Here is a 14,239-nt window from a genome sequence, read left to right on the forward strand (position 1 = left end):
ATCTATCATTGACGCCGACTAGCTCCCTACTAGTGACTTAAGTCAGAAATAGATTCACAGAATTTGAACAAGCACCCTATGATAGGATCCCCCATTCATTTTCACAATCTGATTTATCATTTACAACATCAGAGCTCCAAACTGATTGATTTCGTGGCAATCCATATGGGCAAGTCTATTTTCTAATTCCAATAAATATCTTCCAGATCAAATATTATTCAGTTTTGTTGATAAGAAAACTATTTCTTTTTTCTTTTCTCTTTTCCAGTAGATACAAGCATGGGAAAAGGAATTTCAAGTATTGAACAACAGACCCCTGCCCCTAAAAACTCAGTCCAACTATCAGAGGCAGTAAGCTAGTAACTATTGGATCAGAAAAATGATTTATTGCAGAAGTTTGGTTCAAAGAGAAGTAACACATTTCTTAACTATATATCCAAGATTCTACCCCGAATCATGGCCTCGGCTTTCCTCACCTCCTTCACCGGTCCGATGATGAAGACCTACATAAAAACATGAAAACTTAGTCCTAACAGTGTTTTCATGTGCAAATCATGTTTGAAATTGAAAACAAAAAATGGCAAGTTGAATAACAGATTTAAGAAAAAGATAATAGAATGCCAGACCGTAGACGAACTTCAGATTAACCTACTACAAAAGGTTTCCAGAGATCATAGGGATTCTCAATTAAATCCATAACAAGATTGGTTGCAAGTCATAGACATAACATTGACAACAACAGGCGTACAACAACAAAAATTAAACATATTCAGAGTACTGGTATGGAAAGTACCAGAGACAAAAAAATATATAGATATATTAATAAATCAATACCAAACTACCAAACAGCAGGTTAAAAACAATCTCAAGTAGCTAAAGAAGCTGGAGCTTATGAATCACATGGTACATGATGATGACATACGAACCTTGTCAGGTGGGCCCTTGGGACCTCCCGTGAGAATTTCGGCACTGAACCAACAAACACATTTGAAAATTAAAACAGACAATGGAACAATGGATTAAATTATTCACTGATATACCAAAAAAAAGCATGTATTTACTAAACCAAGGGAGAGAGACAAATTATTACTTGCAAGACCGCTTAATTGACAAAATTGTTGCCCCTCTTTTCCCAATAACAAGTCCCATCTTTCCTTGGGGAATATCAAGAACTGAAAGAATTTCTTCCTCGAGATCATTTCCATCAGCATTCAGGTTATCTACTACAAGAAAGAAGGGCATTCTTTAAACAATCAATAGCATGAATCAATCAGAAAAGCATTCCTGGCACAATTGTATCATTATAGTAGGTAGATATACATAAAACCTAAAAATGAAATACTTCTTGTCAACTGTAACGTGATCTAATAAACAACAAAGTGAACCAAAGTTTCACCGAATAATTTCATTTTGCATGAACCAGTGCAAGAGGAGTAACAAAATTATGACAGAGAAGAACCCCCGATTTCTGCCTAGAAGTTGCAGTTAGTTCATGTAGAATTTCTCTCTTTATGTGCTTACCTAGGAGTTGCATATGTTGACTTTTTTGCGGTAACTTTTAACTAAAAAAATAACATTTAGTTTTTTTTTTTGGTGAATGACATCATAGATCATACTATTTCAATTTTAAATCAAACTCTGCTGGCAGAAAGCATAGGAAAACTTAAAGGCAACTAGCAATATAATGTATCCATCATTCCATCTAGTTTCATAATATATAAATAAGGAAATATGTTTTATATAAGATTCTTTTGAATTTTATAGACCTGGAATTGAAGGTAGAGATGGCCAATCAGCAAAATTGTTACTATTCAAACAGAAACATCGGCAATACAAGGCACCATGGACTGCAAGATACCATAAAGACCGCTCATTTAATTTCTCCATCATTTGGCGATAAATATAGAGAAGAAAACGAACATCATCAGCAGCAGCACGGATCATTTGTTCAGATAATGGTCTGTGTGTCCAAAACTTGGGGTCCTGACAACATTTACAAATAACATCACTAGATGATAGAGATTACATAAATGTTTCATATTTCTTCTTTGTTAGCCCAAGAAACTCTTCTCATTGACCTTGACCTGAACATACGAATCAACATCTATAGGTGGATAAATAAATTCATAAAAATGAAAATAATATGACATAAATACTAATGGTGTTTTATTGTTTCTTTCAAATAAGAAACCTTTTTCAATTACATGTTTTGTACTGTTTGGTATCTATCAAACCTTTTACATAGCATTATATCACTAGATCAAATCAAACATATATGCAAGACCGATGATTTTAACTTTTTAGTACAAAACTAAAGTAGATTATTCTTTTCAACCAAGATTATTCTAAAACCACACCAACCTGTCGAAGAAGGACACGAACTTCTTCCTTCTCATCATATGATATGCCTACATGCAAACCCTCAAAGTTAACGAGGGACAAACCAAATGACTCGAAGGAACATATAGGAATTATTAATCATTATTATGTCTAGAATAATGAGGTCACTATAAAAATCATGGCCATCAAAAACATTCAATGGATACCACGATACATAGTACCACACTACCACAATAACGTGGATCTGCAAGGAGGCCAACAAATGAAATGTAGTCATCTCGCAATCTCTTTCGTCCTTCTTGCTCCTCTATAAGTGAATAAGCAATCTGAACCAAACAAGGAATATGATTAGCCAATCAACAGAACACATGGATGAAGACATATAAACATTTAATATGCAAATGTAAGAATTCCATGGAATCATGAGTATTTAGTAACACTAAAAAAGAAAAATAGAAGTGCAAAAATTTCTAACGAAACTTAATTGTATTACAATTTCCATCTCTTTCCAACCTTTGACATTTCTTGAATTCAAATGAATCACTTGTATTAGAGGGACAGGCAAAGAAGTCCAACTTCAAGAATAACTCTTTTTAAGAGGGAAAAATACACATCACCTGTTAATGTTTAGGTCAAATGCAAAAAGGTTCTCAAAGTTTGAAAGTGTATATCAGTCCCTAATGTTTATAAATGGTGCAAAACACACCCTCTACTACAGAAACTGTTAATTCCCAACAAAAAATGACACATTACGTGGTTAGGACACACCCTCTACATAACTAATTTAATGGTAAAAACTGCCTTACATCTATGATTGACATTCAAACAATCTCTAGCCTTTCTCTTCAATCCCTTCCACCATGTTCCATTTCATGAAATCTCCAGCCTTATATACTGGTGGGGTAGTTAGGACACACAATTAGAAGCATTTCAAAACCTTAACATTCAATATAATGCTAGCACCTTCTATCATCTATTCCTGCTATCTTCAAGGACTTTGATAATATGAACAACCAATCTTGTCCATTGCATTTGTCCAGTCAAACTTTCTATAATACTACCTCCAGTCCTATATATAAGAAACAAAAGGCCAACATTTTCTAGGTCCTAATTATAAGAAACATAGGACTACTTTATTGCTAAATTTCTTTTTTACCCCTAATTAATTGTGAGGTATATTAATGATTACTCCCTTTCCCCCATGAAAGTGGGTGCATTTATTGGAGGTATCAACAAAACAAGACACTGATTGGTTGGAAAATCATCTTTTGAAAAGTAATCATATCTTAAATAATTTAATGTCATGGGTAGTCTTGGAATAAAATTAAATTTATGACAAACTAACTAATCTAACTACTTTTATTGGTCATGATGAATTAGGTAATTGTTTCTTATATATAGGACCGGAGGTAGTATCTACCAAAAAGGAACAAATAAACAAAATAACAAATCCTATCCAAATAATATCACTAATGCAGATTTTGCTGAGCTTCATTTCATAATGGGGTATATTGTTTTTAAGGAAGAAAAAAAACACACAAATTGCTTTTAAGACCAAAGGATTTCCTAGTTAAGGAGTCCAAGTCAAGTTTCACTTAGCAAAAACTCCTTGGTGGCACCATATGCCTCTTAGCAGAGACTCCGATTCCATTTCATAAAGTTCATCTTAGTACATTTTTTAGGCATCTTAATGTTTCTCCAACTATGGCTACAGCAGAAAAAGGATGGAGTGCCCATTTCTCCATCATCAACACCTGATCATGTTGATATCCCAGAGAGCTGAATCTCCACCCTGCCCATGAATCTTGACACACTGGATATCTACACATTGGCCATAGTGAACTGGGATTTTCATTGAGCTTTCTAAGCTGACTTTGTATGAATCAAAGTTGCCACCAAGTTACAAGGGCACTTTTTGCCAATGCCCTGCCCATGTACATAATTCCTTTAATAGTCTGCTCAAGATTATAAATTATAATCAGCAACTAAATTTGAAGCATCCTAATTCCTAATCATAACTAATGTAGAAACATTAGCAATTGTAACATCTGCAGCAGATGTACTATTGTTTGCTGTCTGAGTTTGCCCCCAAGGCTTAGCTGCAGGCATTGAATTTGGCATTGACACAGTTGAACATGGATTGGCAGATCAAGCAAATGAAGCACCAACAGAACCCAATGTTTTACTATTGCTAAGGTGAAGGAAAGGACCTGAGCCAGAGTTGAATGGTGAAGCTGGAGTGGTGCGTGGAGAGATCAGCATTGAGAGGAGCTCTCACACACTGGGAAAGTTGAACTGTTGCAAATTCTGGCTGGGGATTGGCTGAAAAGGAGGAGACAGGCCAATCTGGACTGATGGCTAGCAAATGTTGAGAAGAAGAAAAAAAAGCACATACACATGTTAGCTGGAAAGATGCTTGGCAGCCAAGGATGGGAAGAAAAAGTACGGTTCCAGAGGTCAGAATTGGTGCTTAGAAACAGGGAATGAGATGGTCACAGGTCAGAAACACTATGGGGTAGCAGTCCCAATTTTTTCTAGGAAAGTAGCAGCATGATAGTTACAGAATTAGATTGCAAAGATGGTATCACAGTAACCACACTCTGAGCATTGTTACCAAGTTGAAAAATTGTGTTTCTGAGAAACAGTACATATATGCTAGCACACAACACACCAATCTCTTGTATAGTTGTATTTAGTACGGATATGATCAATTAAGGAGATAAGTACTACATATCAGGGAGTAATTTAATGGATAATTTACAGCAATCAAATAAATATGGTTGACTAAATACTAATATTCTAAGCATAAATTCTGATATTCTAATATAAGAAAATGCATGCTTGATGCTATATAAAAGGAGAGTGATTTAATCATGTACTAAATAAATGAGTAATTTGAAACAAAATTATTAAGTAAACTCATGTAAAGTTGATAGGCATGTCTGGTATTGAAGATAGACTAAAAACTAAGGGAAAAACACAAATCTCATACACTTGGGCAAGATAGTAATCATATCATCATTAAAAGCATCAAATACAAGTAGGGGAAAAGTACTTGAATTTAGATTTATGAGCAGAATCAAGTTAATAAAAATGGTAAGGAAAACATATCTAGGCAGAAAAATCAAAAAAACATAATATTAATTATTATTTTTACTACGTCCATAAGCTGATATACAATGTTGCATTCCAATATCAACTATTGCTCAAGGAAAATTGTATTGAGTCCATTAGTAAGAAATATGTGCTATTTTGGAAGTGAAAACAATTCATTCTGCCAACTTAACGGGACATTATAAGAATGGGAAAGAAAAAACAGGGAAAGCTGCAGCCTAGTAACAAGAAAGCTCACCTGGGTATCCACTACGTTGTTCAACTTGATGCCAAACTGAAAGTATAATGCCTAGTAAACAACAAGAAGTTTATAAGTGCTTTAAATGGCCAGACAAAATGGTGAATGCCAAGACCACAAGTCAAGGCTCTCAAACACTTTTTTTCCTTTGAATAAACATTCCACAAATTTCAACATATACAAAAGAGGGACCAGGGCAAGCAAGGAAGCAAGCAATCAAATAAATCAGAGACCTCACTGTCCCGTTTGCAATCATGAATCACTTTTGTGATGTAATTAGACTCAAGTGCAGGCTTACACGCTATGATAAGCTCCTCTCCCCCTTCAATCGCATCAACCAAGTACACAGCATCCGGAAATGCAAGCTGCAGAAACACAAAACTCAATTGAAATTCTATGCCAAGAATGCAATACAAGTAAATCACCATATACTCTACTCACAAAAACATTAAAAAAATCCCTAAAATAACACAATCACCATCCCAAAATCACAATAGACAATTAACAACACAACAGAGCAGTAATAGGTTACCACTTACTGCTATCTACATATATGTAAATTCCTAGTTATATCAACGAGCCTCCAAATTAACAAATAATATTCCAACTTCAGAATACAACATTATAAATTCACATCGCATCAACCAAGTATACAGCACCAGGAAACAAAAGCTGCAGAAACACAAAACTCAATTGAAATTCTACACCGAGAATGCAATACAAGTAACTCACCACATACTCAATTAACAAAAACATTATAAAAAGAAAATTACCAGCCAAAAATCACACACAGAGTAAAATCACAAACACAACAGAGCAGTAAAAAGTTACTACTTACTACTATATATTAATTCCTATTTTTAACTAGTTATACCAAAGAGTTTCTCACATTAACATAACACATTCCAATTTCAGCATGTAATACATAATAGATAATTATATAATCAATAAACCGAAATCTAACGCGAGGAAGGAACGAGAGAATGAATGGACCTGCATTACGCAGAGAGTGCCTTTGCGACACAGGTCAACGCCCTCGCAGTCAAAGCCGATGACGAGCTTGGATTGAGGCGAGGGTTCCAGAAATTCGACGGGAAGTTGCGTCGCCGCGGTCACGATGTGAATCGGAACGCGCGATTCATCGTCCTCCACGCGCTTCTCACTCTCACCTAATCAATCAATCGCAAATCGAATTCGTCAATTTCAATCTCTCCCCACCGTAACGGATAGCTCAAGAACACAAGCTCGAATTCAAAAAAAAAAAAAACAATATAGAGTTATTGTTATGGCATAAAATAAACGATCCAAGCGTTAAATAGTTGGAAATTGAAATTAAAATTAGAATTTCTCGAGTTAATGGATTTTTGTGTGTGTGAGAGAGAAATGGAGAAAAGGAAGCCCTAAATCGGTGAAGATGAAAATAAAGGAATTGCGAAGAGTGACCTTGGTGAGAGGGATGAAGAGGAAGGTGTGTGAGATAAGATGGAGGAGAAGGAGAAGAAGAAGCCATGTGATTGGGACTGAATGTCCAACCACATCACACACTTTGCTCTTCTAAGCTTGCGCTGCACTCTTCTCTTCTGCTCTCGCTCTCTTTTTTCTACACAAGAAAATGGGTACTGTTTTTTCCGTTCAATATTCAACACTTTTTAATTTTAATTTAACGCCGTGTTTCGGAAAAGAAAAAGAAAATCCCCAAGTGTGTGTATTTATGAATTACTATGAATTTATCATGTAGGTGAATAAAAGGGAAGAAAAATAAAATCTTAGAGGTAAGATTGCCATAGTCTGAAAAGTATTTGATCAAATAGGTATTTGATTTAATTTTCTTAAGTGGGTATTATTATTATTATTTTTAAATATTTAGAAAGGATGTTTTTTTTTCAAAATTAATTTTAATCAAATATTTTTTTTAATATAACGTGTTAAAATTATGGTGTATATTTTTTGGAGAGAAGAGGAGCCAAGGGGAAAAAAGAATTAAACCGTAAAAACAAGGAGTGGAAGCTCCCAAAAACACCAACAGTCAAAAACCGATCTAATTGAAGAGGGGGACTTGCTCATAGAATGCAGTACTATCCTCCATAGTACAATTAGCTAAAAAGCCTATTTGCCTCTTCGAGTCTTAAATATGGTATGTTAAATATTTGGACGATTTGAGTTGACTTTCATCGTTTGTTAACAGTGATTTTATTATGCTTGAATACTCAAACAAGATTATTTTAATAGAAGATATTTTTTTTAAATTAATATATAAGCAAAAAAATTATTATGCATCTTAAACTCAAATATAAATAAATCTAATTAATTTTACTTTTATATAATGATATTATTTCTAAAATATTTTTTCATTTAATTATAATTCTATTTTCAAGATCTTTAGTTTATTCATGATATCAAGTTTTAATAAAGGACATTTTAAAAATTAGCTTTACTTTTTAGTTGAGATTAATAAAGTTAAATATTTTTAACTAACTTTCTAAATCAATGTAAAAATAAATATTTTTATTTATATATGAGTCCAAAAGAAATATATGTAATCTAGTCAAACTTAATCTACTTTCAACCTATCAAAAGATGAGTTAGTTTGGATTGAGTAAAGACAAAAATCACAAGAAGGAATAATTAAATTGTGATTTATAAAAGTTTCACAAACTTTTTTGCAAGACTAAAGCTATCATCTAAAATATAACTTACAAAAACAAAGTTTTCACAAATCGTTGTCATATGAAACACTCTAATAGATTTATAATTAATAGATTTTTCAAAAGCAAAATCACAACTCAAGGTCAGTTAACAAATGAAGCAGAAAGCACAAAGAACACATATTTTATACTATTTTATCTTACTATGAAGACTACATTCAATTATTGACAACTCACCAAGTTTTCAGTAACTTTCAACAAAGTTATAAGTATTTTTCAGTGCCACTTCTAGCTCTTGCAAAAAGTTTCCACAAACTTTACAACCCAAAAATTTATTTCCTACCAAGTCGTTTTTGACTCTAAAACAAATCAAAATATTTGTTTAAGGTTGGGTGAAAATAGGAGACTGTATTATCCCTCAAGTCACACGGTTTAAATATCTTGGGTCTGTAATACAGGATGATGGGGAAATTGAAGGGGATGTGAATCATCGCATTCAAGCAGGATGGATGAAATGGAGAAAAGCATCGGGAGTGTTATGTGATGCAAAGGTACCGATCAAGCTAAAGGGAAAGTTTTATCGGACTGCGGTAAGACCGGCGATTTTGTACGGAACAGAATGTTGGGCGGTCAAGAGCCAACATGAGAATAAAGTAGGTGTAGCGGAGATGAGGATGTTGCGGTGGATGTGTGGTAAGACTCGACAGGATAAAATTAGAAACGAAGCTATTAGAGAGAGGGTTGGAGTAGCGCCTATTGTAGAGAAGATGGTGGAAAATAGACTTAGGTGGTTTGGGCATGTAGAGAGAAGACCGGTAGACTCTGTAGTGAGGAGAGTAGACCAGATGGAGAGAAGACAAACAATTCGAGGCAGAGAAAGACTCAAAAAGACTATAAGAGAGGTTATCGAAAAGGATCTCGAAATTAATGGTTTGGATAGAAGTATGGTACTTGATAGAACATTATGGCGGAAGTTGATCCATGTAGCCGACCCCACCTAGTGGGATAAGGCGTTGTTGTTGTTGTTGTTGTTGTAAGGTTGGGTGAACGCAAACAACAACTATCGCCTTATAGACAAACTTATAGGTTAAGCTCACTATTTTCTTCTCTCTCATGAATTATAAGGTGTTTTGAGAGCTTTACAACTTAAAAAAATTTGAATGCAGAAAGCATGAAAGTAGAAGAAGATAGTTCCTTCAAAACTGTTACTTAAACACTTCAAAACTTCTAGTATTTATAAGCTTCTTCACCAAGTGATTATTGTGTGTAAACAACCTTCTTTTTGCGTTTGTTGAATTGTTTGAAGCACACGTTTGTTGGAGCATTAAATGCATGCCAACTCTGAGATGATAAAGCACTCTACTTATCTTCCTTAAGCAACAATTCTCCAGCTGGCTTCATTAGTCAAATCATCTTTTGTTCAAGGCAACTTTGCACACAATAGTAACACGTCTTTTATGTGAAGAGAGAGTTTAAAACTTGATTTTTCAGTCACTTTTTTTTTCAGTTCGACAAATCTTAGAATAATCAAACATTTCATGCACAAAGATCACATGAAAAAAAACCTTAATGATGTCTTAAATGTTTCACAGAACCAATGTTTGTTTGTTATCGTTTGTTCCATCAGATGAAAATACAACGCTTATGTTTGTTGACATTTCAAACAACTTTTTTAATTTAGTATTTTTTTGCATCAAATAAAAAATTATTAATGGTTCTAATTCGTCTTATGATTCAATAATCTATCCATTTTTTATGATGTCAAACAAATACAAGTTTCAAAAGATGCAACATGAAAAGACACAAGAACTTAAAGGCACAACAAACCATAAATATAAATAATCTCAATAAATATCAAAGAAGCTACAAAAGAACAAAGAGACTTTTAGCACAAGGTCTAATTAGAGTGATCAAATATATCTCATTTATAAAACATTTTCACATCAAGCCGATGCATTTTGTATAGAACATGAAATAAACAAGAAAAAGATAAGACTTAGACACTCATCTTGAGATGATGTTATTTTTAATCTTAAGACTGCTCTCACTCGTATGATACTTTATTTTTTTATCTGATCCTGATCTTCTTTTGCTTCAGCTTCTTAAAATTTTTCTCTTCCCCTTTGGTTGGCACCCATAAAAAAAAAAAGGACTAAAGGATTATTACAAAAAATAGAACCAAGGGAAGAATCTGAGTCAAAGGAGTGATCCAAACCCATCTTTCTATAAAAGTCCTCAACAAGTTGCATTCATTATTTTTTGGAGATGATTGAGATGTTTATTTTTTTTTATGAAGAGAGATTAAAATAAATATTTTTTAAAAATTAAGTGACTAAAATAAATAAATTTAAATTTGAGAGACCAAAAACAAAAGTGACATAGATTTAAAGAATTAAAAATATATTTAAGTATTTAATATATTAATTATATCAACTCGACTTTTTTTAAGTTAATTAAATTTTAAGATTATTAAAATTAAAAATAAAGTTTATTTTTTAAAATGTGATCCATTATATCAATAAAAAAATTATATTTTTCTTGATTTTAATAATTTATTTTCATACCTTTCTTTAATTTTAATTATGCTTAGTATAATAAAATATTTATTAATTGTAACAAACATATATACTATTATCTTAATTTTTTATTTTAATTTTAAAATACTAATACAATGTATGAAACATTTGCTAGTTTTTTTTTAAAAAAAATAATAATATCCAAACATGTTGTAACTTTGTAATAACATGGTGATGGATCATAGTGACAAATGAGGATCATATCGAATCTTGTTTTATTGAGTGCTTTTTCCACTCCTTGTAACAATGAAGCTTTAATGAGAATGAACGACACACAATGCAACACAATGAGCATTACCCAACGCGATTGGATAAGCAAATGCATCCCTATTCTTTTTTAAGCTTTTGCATATTCAGCAAAATTAACGATTAATTTTATTTTTAAGCTATTTTTTAATTAAATTAAAATGAAATCTTATCCATCCAAATTCTAAAAACATTATTTTATAAATGGTCTTTTGATTAACCAATGACATGGACAGTGAGAGGAGTGTTAATAAAATATTCTATAATTCACTCTTTTTAATACATACTTTATTAAAAAAATTTAGTTAAAAAATAATTAAATAAAAAGCAAGATACACTAAGATATAATTTTCAATAAATTTCAACTAACAATAAAAAATAGTATAAATACCCAATTTGGTCTTTGAAAGTGTAATTCGCTGACATGAGCATCTTTGCCTCTAAAAGATGCAAAACCATTTTTTTGTTCCTAAATATGTAAAAAAGCCATCATATCAGTCTTCTTGTTAGTTTGGCCTGTGGACTCTATCGTTGTTGCTAACATGGCATGCAAAGACTCATCTGTCACATCAAAAGAGGCTTATTGGACAACTGACTTGACAAGACATATTTGTCAATAGAAAGATATGGATTTCAATACATTGGTAAGTCACACTTTGACCTTTCTCATTGGTTACCTTTTCACTAATGGCCAAGCACTTCACCTTTTCATCTTCCCACTAGCTCTAAGCGCCAGAGGCTACTCTAATGATGCCATAGCCACTGGGAATGAGGTTTTTCTTTGCCACATTTGTAGACAACATGCACTGTGGTTATGGCATTCACTTCATTAGAAGGTAAAGGTTTAATGAAAACCCAATTTTTTCATAGCTAAGTTTGAATGTTGTTTGGATGTGGTTGTGTCATTTATACTCTATGTTGCACTCTTGTACCTGTAAAAAAGCATGTTTGTTGGTCAAAGTGATGGGGGTTGGGGAATATGTCATAACAATGTTAAGGTTTAGGGTTTCATGTTGTTATATGCGTGTTTGAAGGTGCCTTTTATTTTTTTGGTAAATACTAAGGGCATGTGTGTGTTAATTTTATTGTGTTTTATGGTTTGTAATGAGGCTGACATTATTTTTTAAAATCACGATTTTATTTGTTGATATATAGATGGGCTTGTTGTTGTGTTTTTAAATTTGCCAAAGTGTGTAAGAAATAGATTAAATGGTTGTGTTTTCATGTGTTTTAGGATGGGTGATCATATCAATGTTGTTGTGCACCATAAGGATAAGTTCAAGAGAGATGAACATGACACATTAGAGTATGTGAATGGTGAATACTGCATTTGGGAAGGGGTTGATAAACATTAAATGAATGTGTGAACTGCTTCTAAGATGTGTAAATGTTGTGGTGGTTATAAGAGTTTTATTGTTGTATATTATTTGGTTTCAGAAATAGGGTTAGAGGGAGGTTTGGTTTGTCCAGAGATTAACAAGGATGTGTTGGACATGTGCAACTTAGGTATTGCTTATCCTAACAAAGATGATCATGTATATTTTGAACATGTGGTGGATGATATGCCAAAGATACTAAGTGATGATGAGTTGGTTGATGTTGTTATTGACCAAGTTGCTGAAGAAGTTAAAGAACAAAATGGTATTGATTCAAAGATTGAGGTAGAAATAGAAATGATAACAAACTAGATCAGTGGTGAAACTCGTGAGGCTGTTAATGAAGAAGGTATTGGACAAGTGTCTTCAATTGAGGAATTGATTCAAATGTGTGATAATTTAAATCAAGTTTCTATTGATGCACAGGAACATGAAGTGGTTGCAAATGGTGATCTTAAAAAAGTGACTAAAATTGATGATGGAATAGTGTCTGAAAATGTTAATGCACCAGTGACTGAAAATGGTGATGCCTAGTGGGTGTAACTGCAAATGTTACATAGAAATCCAAACCTATGCATGTTAGTGAGCAATTTGTTGATGTTGATGACAATGATAATGAAGAAAGGTCTTTTGATGGTGAAGACAATGACTTTGATTATGTGATGATGGATAATCTAGTGACAACAACAACAATTAGCATTCTAAAAAATTGCACCCTCTACCTAGTAGTGATGATGAAGGAAATAGCAACCCAAAGGTTATTTACCCTCAATTTAATTCAAGAAATCATTTTCGCAATATGCAAATAGAGATTAGAATGGAGTTTAACACTATCATAATGTTTGTTAATGTTGTACGAGACTACATCATCTATCATAGAAAGGATATTACATGGAAGAAAAAAGACTTAATTAGAGTTAGAGTTGTATGCAAGGTTGAGGGGTGTCCATGAGAGATTTATTGTGCATGGTTTAATAATAGTAAAAGCTTTCAAATAAAAACTTTTGTGGAGGAGCACATTATGGAAGGGTGTTTAGAAACAAGCAAGCTACCATGAAGTAGGTTGCCAAAAAGTTAGTTGATAAATGAAGGGTGCATCCATCTTTAAATTATGTTAAGGCACATGAACACATGAAAGTAGATTATGGTGTGCACATAGATGAGAGGAAGATTTTCAAGACTTTGAAAGAGGCTAGGTTGATGGTTGAGGATAGTATCAAACAACATTATGCCAAGTTGTGGGACTATGCTATTGAATTGACTAGAACCAATAAAGGGATAATAGTTGTTATAGATATCGTTTCTATCTCTCGAGAACCACCTTAAGTTCAAAGATTGTACATATGTCTTAGTGCATGCAAGAGAGGGTTCAAGGATGGATGCATACCATTTATTGGTCTAAATGGTTGTTTCTTGAAAGGTTATTATGGTAGTAAGTTACTTTTTGTTGTTGGCCAAGATGCCAACAATGCAATTTTTGTTGTTGCATATGTAGTTGTGGATTTGGAGACAAGGACAACTAGAGGTGGTTTCTTAATCATTTGTGTTCAAGTCTTGGAAACTACCAATAGAATGATTGGACCTTCATGTCAGACATTCCGAAGGTAATGTGACATTATTTTATACGTGGACTAATTTATGATAATATTAAATCATTCGAGGGCTAAATTGTCTTTAAGTTGTAATGTCCATAGACAAAGGTTA

General features: G+C 33.1%; 1 protein-coding gene across 2 annotated transcripts; it reads right to left on the reverse strand.

The window, feature by feature from the left end:
- Nucleotides 1-62: 62 nt before the first annotated feature.
- Nucleotides 63-7,328, reverse strand: LOC114385140 (piRNA biogenesis protein EXD1-like). 2 transcript variants are annotated; one of them, XM_028345131.1, is made up of 10 exons: nt 7,136-7,328; nt 6,686-6,861; nt 5,926-6,057; nt 5,693-5,743; nt 2,570-2,666; nt 2,362-2,408; nt 1,767-1,983; nt 1,091-1,220; nt 927-969; nt 63-503 (listed from the first exon to the last, which is right to left on the reverse strand). In XM_028345131.1, the coding sequence occupies exons 1-10, from the start codon at nt 7,200-7,202 to the stop codon at nt 429-431; spliced, it is 1,035 nt and encodes a 344-aa protein (XP_028200932.1). In that variant the 5' UTR covers nt 7,203-7,328; the 3' UTR covers nt 63-428. The 2 variants fall into 2 exon arrangements, with proteins under 2 accessions (XP_028200932.1, XP_028200931.1); XM_028345130.1 differs by having other exon boundaries at nt 1,091-1,223.
- Nucleotides 7,329-14,239: the final 6,911 nt, after the last annotated feature.

This window comes from Glycine soja, chromosome 14 (assembly GCF_004193775.1).
Source record: "Glycine soja cultivar W05 chromosome 14, ASM419377v2, whole genome shotgun sequence".
Classification (NCBI taxonomy): Eukaryota; Viridiplantae; Streptophyta; class Magnoliopsida; order Fabales; family Fabaceae; genus Glycine; species Glycine soja.

What these genes read in the sequence shown, in the direction of transcription:
- LOC114385140 (XM_028345130.1), bottom strand. Translation starts at nt 7,202, where the DNA reads ATGGCTTCTTCTTCTCCTTCTCCTCCATCTTATCTCACACACCTTCCT. An exon ending in TTCGTGTCCTTCTTCGACAG is followed by an intron (nt 1,984 to 2,361) that starts GTTGGTGTGGTT and finishes AAATGTTGTCAG; the next exon opens with GACCCCAAGTTTTGGACACA. An exon ending in ATCTCTACCTTCAATTCCAG is followed by an intron (nt 1,224 to 1,766) that starts GTCTATAAAATT and finishes TCTTTCTTGTAG; the next exon opens with TAGATAACCTGAATGCTGAT.